This window comes from Oncorhynchus keta, chromosome 9, assembly GCF_023373465.1.
Source record: "Oncorhynchus keta strain PuntledgeMale-10-30-2019 chromosome 9, Oket_V2, whole genome shotgun sequence".
NCBI lineage: Eukaryota > Metazoa > Chordata > Actinopteri > Salmoniformes > Salmonidae > Oncorhynchus > Oncorhynchus keta.
The window spans coordinates 25516630-25530905 of record NC_068429.1 but is presented as its reverse complement, the minus strand read 5'-3'; the positions used below and the strand labels follow the sequence as shown (position 1 = coordinate 25530905).

General features: G+C 41.2%; 1 protein-coding gene across 1 annotated transcript in view; it reads left to right on the top strand.

Annotated features, from left to right (window-relative positions):
• The first annotated feature begins 2600 nt into the window (after positions 1-2600).
• LOC118387427 (junction-mediating and -regulatory protein-like) overlaps positions 2601-14276 on the top strand; it is a 67199-nt gene continuing 55523 nt past the window's right edge. The window contains 1 exon segment of the mRNA XM_052525569.1: positions 2601-4202. Coding sequence (XP_052381529.1) covers positions 3303-4202 — 900 coding nt within the window. The 5' untranslated portion in view covers positions 2601-3302.

Sequence of the window (14276 nt, the reverse complement as noted above, 5' to 3'; positions counted from 1 at the left end):
TATGTAAATTCCTGTCTGTATTTGAGTTTTAATGTCAAGTACAGTGACATGCCTTTCTTGCTAGTGCTAACCCCAACAATGCAGTAATAACTATTTAACAATATAAATAAGGTAGAACCAACACACAATCTAGAAATATCAAAGTACACTATATACAGGGTCAGTTCCCGTACCATATTTACAGTCTGCAGGGAATGATAGATATGTATAGGGGTAAGGTGACAAGGCATCAGGATATATGATAAACAGTAGCAGCAGTGTTTATGATTGTGTGTAGAGTCAGTATAAATTCATGTGTGTGAGCAAATGATAGATGGAGTGACTGTGTGGAGTATCAGTGTGTGTGTAGGGCCCTGTGAGTGTGCAGAGACTTGACGCACAGGTACTGCTTGCTGTATGGAAGCAGAACTGTCTATGGCTTAGGTGGTTGGAGTCTTAACGATTTTCCGGGCCTTCCTTTCACACCGCCTGTTGGAGGTCCTGGATGGCAGGCATCTCGGCCCCAGTGATGTACTGTGCTGTCCACCCCACTCTCTGCAGCGCCATGCTATCGAGGGCAGTACTATTGCCATACTTAAGCAGTGAACAGGGAGTACAGGAGGTCACTAAGTACGCACCCCTGTGGGGCCCACGTGTTGAGGGCCAGCGTGGCAGAGGTGATGTTGCCTACCAGCACTTGGGGCAGACCATCAAAGTCCAGGATCCAGTTGCAGAGGAAGGTGTTCAGTCCCAGGGTCCTAAGCTTTATGTCGAGCTTGGAGGGGACACTGGTGTTGAACAGTATTCCTCTTATTTAGGTGGGTGAGGCTGGTATGGAGTGCACTTCAGATTGCCTCGTTTATGGATCTATTGGAGTGGGTCTGGGATGATGGAGTTGATGTGTGCCATAACAAGCCTCACATAGCACTTGATGATTACAGGTGTGAGTGCTATGGGGTGGTAGTCATTGTGGTATGAAGACTTAGAGTCCTTAGAGCAGCGTTTCCCAACTCAGTCCTCGGGACCCCAAGGGGTGCGAGTTTTGTTTTTTTGCCCTAACACTACACAGCTGATTCAAAATGTAAAAGCTTGATGATTAGTTGAATCAGAGGTGTAGTGCTAGGGTAAAAAACAAAACGTGGACCGAGATTGGGAAACCCTGCCTTAGAGTTCTTGTCTCTAAATGTTCTCTGTCACTAGCAGCACCATATTACCAAGTAAAATTCTGAGTATGTGTAAATACACTTGACGAATTAAGGTAATTTTGATTCCTGCAGTAATTACCATATCCTGCAGGAATATCAAAAATCCAGGACTGAGTTTGGGAAAACATGATTTAGCAGACGCTCTTAACCCTAATTGCGCCTGTAAGTCACTCTGGATAAGTGCCTTGCTCAAGGGCTCATCGGCAGATTTTTTAAAACCTAGTATTGTCAGTGATTCGAATCAGCAACCTTTTGGTTACTGGCCCAAAGCTCCTAACTGCTAGGCTACCTGCCACCCGTTCACAAAAGCAAAAATTCCTCCAGGAAATGTATCTTTTAGTTTTCAGAATGATTTATATATTTTTGTTATGCAATTTGTTACATGGTAGGCTATCTCTAGCTAACTGCCATATAGTGTGACTGCTTGGTTTAGAGTAGACTAGAGCAGTTTAACTGCATACATTTTAGAGACAAAGTATGCCATCAAGTGGACAAAATGGAAATCACCTTGTAGTATACTACTGTTAAGTAAACTATAATCTGTAGGTGGCAGTGTTGGACCATCTGGCCCATTATAATCCCCAGTAGGCTTCAGTATCATCATAACAAACAATGACTGTATCAAAGGTAAAAGCAGCAAGTAAAAACGAATTAATTCATGATTTACAAAATATATTGTAGCTTAATGGCCAAAAGTTTGTTTGTACCACGTTTTGTTTTGCCATGTTGTGCTGCTACCATTTGTTGTCATGTGGTGTTGCTACCATGCTGTGTTGTCATGTGTTGCTTCCATGCTATGTTGTCTTAGGTCTTTATGTAGTGTTGTCTTGTCGTGATGTGTGTTTTGTCCTATATTTTTATTTTTAATCCCAGCCCCTGTCCCTGCAGAAGGCCTTTTGCCTTTTGACAGGCCATCATTGTAAATAAGAATGTGCTCTTAACTGACTTTCCTAGTTAAATAAAGAAAAAAGAAAAGTGGAAACGTATGTCATTTAATTAAACACCTCCCAAATAAACAAAACAGATGTTCAATGGTGAGTCCTCAAAACATCAAATGAGAGTAACCTAACCATTCAGTTGATTCTGTCACTGGCAACAAATGGTCTGAAGTCAATGAAATATGTATCTTTTGATTAGATTATTTAACAAATTGTCACCACCATGCTTGTTGCTATGACGCTATTATGTCATGGTGCCTTTATTATTATTTTATGTATTAGTTCAATGCAGGCATATATATATGCTACATTGACAGAGTGAAAATTGTATGAGCACAAAGGATTACTTGCCAGGGCAAGTACTAGTTGTGTTATGCATGATTTATAACACATTAATAAAGGTTTATATTAAAAGTGATTTGATTAAAATAAATAGGGATTTGTAGGCTACATTTGACATGTTTTGTTGTAAATTTCTGCGTCACCACGTCCACTGCGTGTCCCACGTGCAGATGTTTAGGTCCTCGTGCTGAACTACGTCACAACACTTCGCAGTTGGAAGAAAAACGTTTGAAAGAGGTAAAGATGCGACATCAAAACAACAATTTGCCGGATGGAACAGAGGGACATCTCGTGGATAATATCCACCGGTTGTCTTTGGACTATTAACAATCTAGAAACAGTAAAGACAGTATTTCCGAACATTTCAGAAAGGTGGTTTGTTCAGAAAACCCCCCCCCGGGTTTGACAGCACAGCAGCTCTCAACCGTTTCACGGCTTGTAAACAGATCCTCACACGTGACGATGGGAACCGCGGCTGTGCATTGTCTGTAGTCGCACAAAGGGAGCCATCCAGCAGGCTGGTGAGCGAGGCAGGTGGTGAGATGACTAGCCTGCCAATTTACGACAATAAGTCGACTCTTACGCTTTTCGTGTCTATTTTGTTCTTATGGATGTAGGCAAGCTTTTTACGGAAATATTTCCTTTACTTGATGTCTGATTTGAGGCAACGTTCAGAGGGTAATCAACTCAAAGCTTGTACACAAAGCTAGCCACGGCTGGTTTTCTGTAATCTTTTTGGTTAACGTAGCTAGCTAGCCTTTTTAGCTTCAACGGCGAACTGTAAAAAAGGGGTATTTGTGTGTGAGCTCACTAGCTCCGTTTTTACTGGCTGGATGAGATGTCATTCATGATGGAGGATTCTGTAGAGTCGGACTGGGTGGCCGTTCGACCAAATGTTTTCGACGAAAAGGAAAGACACAAATTCATTTTCATCGTTGCTTGGAACGAGATCGAGGGAAAGTTCGCCATAACCTGCCACAATAGAACAGTACAGAAACGGACAGCGTTTCGGGATTCGCTATTGGAAACTGTCGAATGCGACCTCGTATCCCCCGTCACCGTCAAACTAGCCCCCGAGGCAGACAAACACAAAACTCCAATAAAAAGTCCTACCAAAAGGAAAGATGACATCTCCACATTGGTTAAAGTTAGATGTAACGTCAGCCCGAAAGAAATAAAAACGACAAAGAGCCCCATTCGAGAGAGAACTGCGGCGGTGGGTTCCTCGTCAAGGCCAGCCGAGAGTGTTATCAAAACACTGGGCTCGTGGGACATCGTGTCCTGCAAGGTGACCGACATTGAGGTCCTGGAACCAGCGGATGTCCCTAGTTTGCCTCGCTCTCCGGATGATGGCGACGGAGAGGAGTCGGACAGCAGCCGAGAGGGCTACAGCTGGGCCGGGCTATTCTCCTTCCAGGACGTCCGGGCAGCCCACGTTCAACTCTGCGCGGTCAACTCGGACCTGGAGCCCTGTCTGCCCCCCTTTCCCGAGGAGCCGGTGGGCATGTGGACGGTGCTTTTCGGGGCCCCGGAGGTGTCCCAACGGGAAACGGATGCCCTGTGTTACCAACTCCAGGTGTACCTGGGCCATGCTCTAGACACCTGTGGCTGGAAGATCCTTGCTCAGGTGCTTTTTACGGAGAGTGATGACTCAGAAGAGTACTATGAGAGTTTGAGTGAGCTGAGACAGAAGGGTTATGAGGATGCTCTCCAGAGGACCAAGAAACGTCTCCAAGAGGTAAATTAAAACTTCACTCCTGTCTCTCAGCACCCATGTTTTATTGGGGAATAGCTAAACTGTTGTGAACAACCAGTCTCCAGACAAAAATAACAAGTGTAGCTACATTAATCCTCAACTGTTCTGCATGACTAACACTAGAAAATTGCTGCCATAAATTTTGAATAACACAAGAGAATTGATTTCATGCCATCATATTATCATCATTCTGGTCTCACAATGAAGAGTTTTTAGTGTTTCACATGAAGGAGAATGCCTGGAGAAATTCCTGACACTCCTTACTGTGTTTACAATTGTGTTAAGCTGGCATTACTGTACATTACTGTATACACACACACACACTGTGTCCATGGGCTGATGAGATCCAAAATGCATGTCAGGGTCACCCAACCACATGGTCGTCTCTCCCCTCTCTCTCAATTCAATTCAGTGTTTTATTGGCATGGGGAACATGCATTGCCAAAGCAAGTGAAATGGATAATGATCAAAAGTGAAATAAACATAAACTCCACAGTCCCAGGCCTGTAATATGATCCTGCCCTGACAATCCAGTTGGCTTGCTAGGTGGAGTGGAGTCCATGGTTATAGTTGGATAATGGGGTATGGGTCCACCACACTTAAGTCAAGGAGTTCAGCAAACTTAGTTTGAATGTTATCATTTGAATGGCTACTATGATGACAAGAAAGGACAATCAACATTCTAGTAACAAAGACCAGTGCTCGTAACAAAGACCAGTGATAGTAACAAAGACCAAAGCTCCTCCTTTAGGGCAGCTCCTACTAACACCCTGTTATAATCATCATCGTTATTTTAAGTGCTAGGGCACGCTTTATATAAAAACTATCCGCTCATGCTTCTCTCTTTATCTCTCCATCCCCATATGTCTGTCTTCACAATCTCTCTGTCATAGTGTGTGTGTTTTGAGTCAGACCACAGAACATCTGATCAGGCTAGGACAGGGCAAGACTAACAGGTGTAAATAAGACTCAGAATCAGGCTATTGCTTGGCGTTACAGAAGGGTGTTTCACTCATTATGAGGACTAGATTGTTATTAGGTAGGCTAATGTTAATTATGTTGTGACAAATGTATAAACATTTGGCTGAACGTGGACTGATTTGTACTGTGTGAAGGGTACACTGTCCTTTGTTTTTATGGAAAAACTTGGGTAAGAATGATGTTGATGGCAATGGAGGTTATTAGGTTATTACTGGAAAGATAGTGTATTCCCTATTGCAATGATGACCTGGTTTGACTCCGGTAAGGTGTTACTTCCTGGACTGAGAGAGAGACAGAACATTGTTTTCATATGTAAATGAAGCTCATAAAACAACTAGGGTAATGCCTCATCTAGTGTGTGTGGAGGTGCCTGAAAGTGACTTTTTATTTTGATTGTTTTACCTATTTAACCAGGCAAGTCAGTTAAGAACATATTCTTATTTTCAATGACGGCCTAGTGGGTTAACTGCCTGTTCAGGGGCAGAACGATAGATTTGTACCTTGTCAGCTCGGGGGTTTGAACTCGCAACCTTCCGGTTACTAGTCCAACGCTCTAACCACTAGGCTACGCTGCCGCTTCACATTAGAGGTCGACCGATTAGGATTTTTCAATACCGATATCAATTATTTGTGGACCAAAAAAAGCTGATACCGATTAAAAAAATAAAAAAAGTATATATTTGTAATAATGTGTCACGGCTGGCTGAAGGACTGGACCAAGGTGCAGCATGGTAAGCATACATTTTCTCTTTATTAAAAAATGCCACCGACAAAACGAAGAACAAAAACCAAACCGTGAAGCTTTGGGCTATGTGCCCTGAACAAAGACAGTTAACTTCCCACAAAACAGGTGGGGGAAAAGGGTACCTAAGTATGGTTCTCAATCAGAGACAACGATAGACAGCTGCCTCTGAGAACCACACCCGGCCAAACACATAGAAATAGAAATTCATAGAACAGACTGCCCACCCAAATCACACCCGGACCAAACCAAAATAGACACATAAAAACGCTCTCTACGGTCAGGGCGTGACATAATGACAGTTACAACAATATTGAATGAACAATGAACACTTTTATATTAACTTAATATAATACATAAATAAAATCAATTTAATCTCAAATAAATAAGGAAACATGCTCAATTTGGTTTAAATAATACAAAAAACACAGTGTTGGAGAAGAAAGTAAAAGTGCAATATGTGCCATGTAAAAAAGCTAACTTTTAAGTTCCTTGCTCAGAACATGAGAACATGTGAAAGCTGGTGGTTCAATATTCCCAGTTAAGAAGTTTTAGGTTGCAGTTATTATAGCAATTATGATGCGTCAACTATTTCTCTCTATATAATTTGTATTTCATATACCTTTGACTATTGGATGTTCTAATAGGCACTTTAGTATTGCCAGCCTAATCTCAGGAGTTGATAGGCTTGAAGTCATAAACAGTGCTGTGAGCAAGCATTGCTAAGCGCTGCTGGAAAACGCAGTAAAGTTTGCATGAATGCTTGCGAGCCTGCTGCCGCTCAGTCAGACTGCTCTATCAAATCGTAGACTTAATTATAAAATAATTAACACAGAAATTCGAGCCATTAATATGGTCAAATTCAGAAAATATAATTTCAAAAACAAAACGTTTATTCTTTTAGTGAAATACGGAACCGTTTAGTATTTTATCGAACGGGCGGCAACCCTAAGTCTAAATATTACAGTTACATTGCACACATTGCACAACCTTCAATGTTGTCATAATTGTGTAAAATTCTGGCAAATTAGTTTGCAACGAGCCAGGCGGCCCAAACTGTTGCATATACCCTGACTTTGCGTGCAATGAACGCAAAAGAAGTGACACAATTTCCCTAGTTAATATTGTCTGCTAACATTAATTTATTTTAACTAAATATGCAGGTTTAAAAATATATACTTCTGTGTATTGATCTTAAGAAAGGCATTGATGTTAATGGTTCGGTACATTCGTGCAACAATTGTGCTTTTTTCGCGAATGCGCTTTTGTTAAATCCTCTCCCATTTGGCGAAGTAGGCTGTGAATCGATAAATGTACAGGCACCGCATTGATTATATGCAATGCAGGACATGCTGGTTAACCTCTCTAGGGTACGTGGGTAAGCGTCCCACCTCGTCAACAGCCAGTGAAACTGCAGGGCACCATATTCAAAACAACAGAAATCCCATAATTAAAATTCCTCAAACATACATGTATTTTACACCATTTTAAAGATACACTTGTTGTAAATCCAGCCACAGTGTCCAATTTCAAAAAGGCTTTACGACGAAAGCACACTAAACTATTATGTTAGGTGAGTGCCTATTCACCGAATAACACAGCCATTTTTCCAGCCAAAGAAAGGATTCACAAAAAGCAGAAATATAGATACAATTAATCACTAACCTTTGATGATCTTCATCAGATGACACTCATAGGACTTCATGTTACACAATAGATGTGTTTTGTTCGGTGAAGTTCATATTTATATTCAAAAATCTGAGTTTACATTGGTGCGCTGTGGTCAGACATGCATTGTCTCAAACGAACATCCGGTGAAAGTGCAGAGAGCCACATAAAATGACAGAAATACTCATCATAAACATTGATAAACTATTCAAGTGTTTTCATGGAAATATAGATAAACTTCTCCTTATTGCAACCGCTGTGTCAGATTTCAAAAACGCTTTACGGCGAAAGCACACTTTGTGATTATGTTAGCTAGCCATAGACACGCATACAGCAATTTTCCAACCAAGGAATGTCACAAAAGTCAGAAATATCATTAAAATTAATCACATACCTTTGATGATCTTCATCTGGTGGCACTCCCAGGTCTCCATGTTAGACAATAAATGTTTGTTTTGTTTGACAATGTCGATCTTTATGAGCAAAAACCTCCTTTTTGTTTGCGCGTTTTGTCCAGTAATCTGAATGCAGAAGGCACTAATTCCAGGACCAAAAGTTTTTAAAAAGTACAATAAAAATTAGTAGAAACATGCCAAATGATGTTTAAAATCCATCCTCCGGTTGTTTTTGTCATAAATAATCAATAATATTTCAACCGGACAAAAGCTTCGTCAATAGGAAAGGAGAAACAAGAAAGAGTTCACGATCAGGGCGCATGGCTGATGAATGGAAATTTCCATTAGTCACTGATTGAAAGTGCTGCATCTCCCTAATTTTTCAGAGTAAAAGCCTGAAACAATGCCTAAAGACTGGTCACATGTAGAGGAAGACATAGATACCGTGAACTGGGTCCTAAGTCTTTGTATGGTGCATAGGCTTTCAATGGAAAAACAGGCTTTCAAAATAATAGTACTTCCTGGTTGGATTTTCCTCGGGTTTTCCCCTGCCATATCAGTTCTGTTATACTCACAGACATTATTTTAACAGCTTTGGAGACTTTAGAGTGTTTTATATCCAAATCTACTAATTATATGCATATCCTATCTTCTGGGACTGAGTAGTAGACAGTTTAATTTGGGCATGCTTTTCATTCAAAATTCCGAATGCTGCCCCCTACCCTAGTGAAGTTAACCTAGTAATATCATCAATCATGTGTAGTTAACTAGTAGTGAAGATTGTTTTTTTCTAAGATAAGTTTAATGCTAGCAACTTACCGTGGCTCCTTGCTGCACTCGCGTAACTGGTGGTCAGCCTGTCACACAGTTTCCTCGTGGAATGCAATGTAATCGGCCGATTGTTATGAAAACTTGAAACCGGCCCTAATTAATCGGCCATGCCGATTTCCCCCCCCCCATCTTTTGACCATTCAGATCAGCTCTTTTGCCAGTAATTGGGCAAAAGATCAGAATTGGGCTGCCTGTGTAAACGCAGCCTTCTGCATGTTTTGGTTTCGGCTGGCACCTATCCAAACTTGGGGAGGGAACGGAGCGAGTGTGCTCGCGTACTCCCTTCAAAGCAAGAAAAAAGCTGGAATAGTACTGAATGTCTTGAGATCTTGAGATGCTGTAGCCAGTATACACTTCCTCAAAATAGTCCTAAAAGAATGCACCACCAGGGGTCATATTAACAGAAAAGATAATATGCATTAGAAATATCTTGTGTTTTGTAACTGCTAATTTTGTGCTTTATTTGCACTTCTTCACTCGAGATGAGAATTCACATACGGGCATTCTATCAGCACACAGTGCTCTGACTGATGTGTAGCTACTTTTCTGTGGTGCTTTTCTCAGTGTAGCCTACTTTTGTCTGGTAAAATGCAAGATTAACTTCAAACAAAAACATTAGGAAATATCCTGTCCACTTTATTTCTATGATCAACGTTACAAATATGATGGCCTTGCATAGTTTCTGCCCACTTTCCTTCTATGATAAACATTGCAAATTTGATGGCCTTGCATAGTTTCTGGCCAAAATACCTTGCTTTTTCATTGTAAGCTGATTTGCTTGTGTGGCTGCTAGCCAAATAGCGTTGCACTTAAGCTACAGTATTTTCTGCCAAATGTGTTGCGCTAATGTATTTTCTGTGAAGGAAAACTTTAGTTCCAAGCCCCTGATCACACTATTGAAGCAAAAAAACACTGTTGACTTTCAATATGGTTTAAAATGTAGATTTGTTTGATGTTCTGTAACATTACACATATTGCTACCAAACCGTTTGGTACAGGGACCTCCTTTCGGTCTACACTGTGAACCCAAATGAATACATATTTAAAAAATGTAAACGCTATGCCTATGGTATGCTGCATTGTATGCCATTGACTCGAGTAAATCGGAGCTATTAGGCTATTCTGTTAAAACAACTAGAGCCTATGTGCACGCTGTAATAAAAATTTGGATCTTAACTGCTGCATTTCAAACTATCCTTTTGAGTCGCAGCCGGGAACTGTCCCACTGGGCACACATTGGTTGAATCAATGTTGTTTTGATGTCATTTCCAACATGGAATAGACGTTGAATTGACGTCTGTGCCCAGTGGGGTACGATGGCGAGGATTTTAAGCCAGAATTGGAGGATCCTCCATAGTTTGTGAACATTTTGGCTTCAGAGTAAATCACAATGGCGATTGACAGAGAGTTGTGGATAAAATGTTGACAGTATGTTGCCACTGCTCAACAATAATGGCCTATGCAGCTCCCAACACCTCAAACATGTTGACACATTTATGCTGACAGTATTCCTAGCACCGGAGTAAGGCGGAAATGCAAAGAAACAACAGCACAACATAGTCTCCCCTCTGTATTCAAGCAGCCCTTCACAGCTGATTGTAATAGAGAGAAGAAATGGTATGCTGCGGACAAAGACAGTACAGTATGCTTTTCATGAGAGTGGCGCTTAAGCTTGTTGTTGTCGCCCAATCACAAGTCATCAAAGGGGCCCTACAGTCATAGAGCCTCTGTGTGGCAAAGAAAGTTAGGAGATTATTCAATCAATGAAGGACTGGCCCCGACATTTAAAAAAAAATCTTGGTCGACCAAGAGTGACCATTTTAAATGTTAAAATATGTATTTTTCCATATATAGACAAACCCTATGTGTTTTAATAAAATCAACTATATCTAGGCTACTGAGCTTGTCTGATGCCTTAATTAAGCACACTGTGATGTAAATAATTAGACACGCAAATTACTGAAGGGAGCCAGAGATCAAGGTAACCTAGCCAGAAGAAAAAAACTTCCCGATCCCCCTCCTCCAGCTGCTGCTGGCCTTTGCAGATTCTGCCGTTATCCTCCTGAAGTTGCCGGTAATAGGCTACACCAGGGGTCGGCAACCTTTTCTATTTGAAGTGGCACTCAATCTTACCATTTCTACGGATTTCCGTGCCAGTTATGATTTTCATATGCACATTTTCGTGGAATCGTTTTATTCAATTTATAATAAAGTCTTTGTACCTCAATCATTATCATATGTTTAATACAAATTGTAATGGCTAACTATGTAAAAAATAATCTACATAAAGCCAACAAATAAAAACATTGCAGCCTGCAGGTTGAAAATATTCTGATTTTAAAAATAAATATCCTATAAATCACATTGTCTACTCATGGCCTGTCTGCAAGAAACTTGAAGCATTGTATCAACTATCAACTTGGTCTGGCCTGAAGCTGGCACTAGCAAACTTGCAACATTGTAGAAAATATTCTTGGCCTTCAGAGTTTCCTGTGCCAGTGAGCTCCTGACAGACACAGCTGTAGGCTATTTGCGCAAGGGATAAGAAGTAATCAGGTAGGCCGATTTTATGACGTTTCCACCGGATCAGAGCATTACATTTTTTTCCTCCTTTCACACAAGTGATTATCGAAAGAACTGGAAATCTTTTTCAAATAGGCTACGTTGAGGAACTATTGTCATTCTCAATGGATGTAAAAACAGACTTAGTTTACTTGCGGTTTGAGGTGAATAAGAAATTACTTTGAGAAGCTCCACAGTGGTGGTGAGTTAAGACAATCAGAAATACTATCAGATCCCCATATGGGAACATTTATAGGCCTATATTTTTGTGCCGGTTGCCTAGGCCTACTTCTATGCGTAATCGGGGGCGCACCCTTAATCAACATTGACAGGAGCGCTTCAAACAAAAGACAATTCATAAATTGGCAACTTGTAAATGGAATGAAATACACCAAAACGTGTTCCTCAGAAATGTAGCCTAGGTTGTGTGGTCCGCAAAAAAAGTGTCCACACCGACAATGAGAACGGTAAAAGACTGTAATAATAATAATATATTGAATGCATTAACAGAAATTACCGTAACTAAACAAACAATTTAGATAAACAATTATGGGATTTAACGGTAAATGTGATACTGGTGTGCCATCCCGCGGCCTCCACAATGGATTAGTCTACTCAGACCAGACAGGTGTGAATCCGACAGGTGTCTCGTGCTAATTTTTTTATTATTTGTGACTGCTCGACTAAAAAAATATTGGTCGACTAAATGGGGTCATCCCTAAGACCCAATGTGGGGTCGCCTGATTTGAAAATGCGGTCGCGAGAGAAACTCAGAAAACATAAACATTTTGCTTGGCTAATTGAACCGGGGTTACCTCCAATATCCGGTAGATGTGGTTGTAATTAACAGTGGTTTCTGAATGCCTTTATGGACCAGCACCTGCGGTTTCTGGGAAGGGGCCTTTGCAGGGTCCCCCACACAATGTACACATTTATGATGGCAATGTTGAGCACCCCCAAAACACATATTTCCACAATTTTCTGCCTATGCGTCCAACATTGTAATAGCTCCTCAGTTGGTCAAGATGGTCAACCCCGCCCATTTTCTTGTTGTAATCCATTACAAGCTCTGGAACAGATATAAGTTCCAACCACTTTTAACTTCTTATGGGTAGGTGGGACGCTAGCTGGCCAACATCCGGTGAAATTGCAGAGCGCCAAATTCAAAATACAGAAATAGTCAAATTAAACATGTATAAAAATACAATTGTTATACATCGGTTTAAAGATGAACTTCTTGTTAATCCAGCCACTGTGTCAGATTTCAAAAGGGCTTTACGGCGAAAGCATACCATGTGATTATCTGAGGACAGCGCCCCGCTTACAAAAGCATGCAAACATTTTACAACCAAGTAAATTAATTACAAAAGTCAGAAATAGCGATAAGATTAATCACTTACCTTTGATGATCTTCATACGGTTGCAGTCACAAGAGTCCCAGGTAAACAATAAACGTTTGTTTTGTTTGATAAAGTCCCTCTTTATGTCCCAAAAACTCAGTTTTGTTGGCACGTTTTGTTCAGTAATCCACTGGCTCAAAGGTGGTCATGACATGCAGACGAATACACCCTAATTGTACCTGTCAAGTTCGTAGAAACATGTCAAATTATCTTTATAAATAAGCCTCAGGTTGTCCATTGTCTAAATAATTTATCATATTTTAACCGGACAATAGCGTCTTCGATAGAAAAGGAAAAACGAACGGCACGCAATCGGTCACGCAAAACAGCTCTGGTTCATTCTACAGTCCACTTAGAAAATGGTCTCGTTCTTTCTCATTTTTCAGAATACAAGCATGAAACAATGTCTAAAGACTGTTGACATCTAGTGGAAGCCATAGGAATTGACATTTTGGTCCTATCCCAATACATACTGTATAGGCATTCAATAATGTATAGGCATTCAATTGAAAATTTCCCACATCAAAAATATCCCACTTCCTGGATGGATTTTCCTCAGGTTTTCGCCTGCCAAATCAGTTCTGTTATACTCACAGACATTTGAACAGTTTTGGAAACTTTAGAGTGTTTTCTATTCAATACTACCATGCATATGCATATCCTAGCTTCTGGGCCTAAGTAACAGGCAGTTTACATTGGGCACCTCATTCATCCAAAATTCTAAATACTGCCCCCTACCCAGAGAGGTTAAAGACAACTCCAAAACCCCTGCTACTGTCACCTTCGTCCCAGGCTGTCTGGCACAAGGGTGAATGGTAAGACTTTGGGCAGACATACTCCATGGAAACATAGGCTTCCCTCTCGGGTGTGCTATCCCTCTTCTCCTCCCTCTGCTTCTTCCTCTCCCTCTACTTTATCCTCTCCCTCTGCTTCCTCCACTCCCCCTCCTCTCCGTCTCCCTCCTCCTCTCCCTGTTCCCCTTCCTGATCCTTTTCACTCTCCTCTTCCTCTCTCCCTCTACTCTCCTCTTGCTCCATTCCCCCTGCCTCGCTCCACATCTCAATCACTCCAGTCATCTCTAACTCCTCTTCCTCCCTGCCTTTTGCTGCTAAGCCCTGATTCTCCACATCACTTCCCTCACTTTCCCTGACCTAGAGGAACAGAGTAACAGAGGGAGAGGAGAGGAGCAACAAATAGGATACCATTGTAGTCAGGAACATAATCTCTCTCTCCCTCTCACACGGTCTCTTTCTTTCTCTCAACCTTAGACTCTCTTCCTATTAATCACCTCTTAGGGTTTCCCATAATAAATTGTGTAATACAGTTACACGCCTCCCATTCCACACTTTCCCGCCCTCTCCCGCTCTCTCTTTCACCTCAATCAATTCTCAACTCGAGATTTCGCCAATGTTAGCTGATTAGTTACGAAGATGGGACAGTTTCCAAATGTAATTGCATCGGTAGAAACAGGACAAAA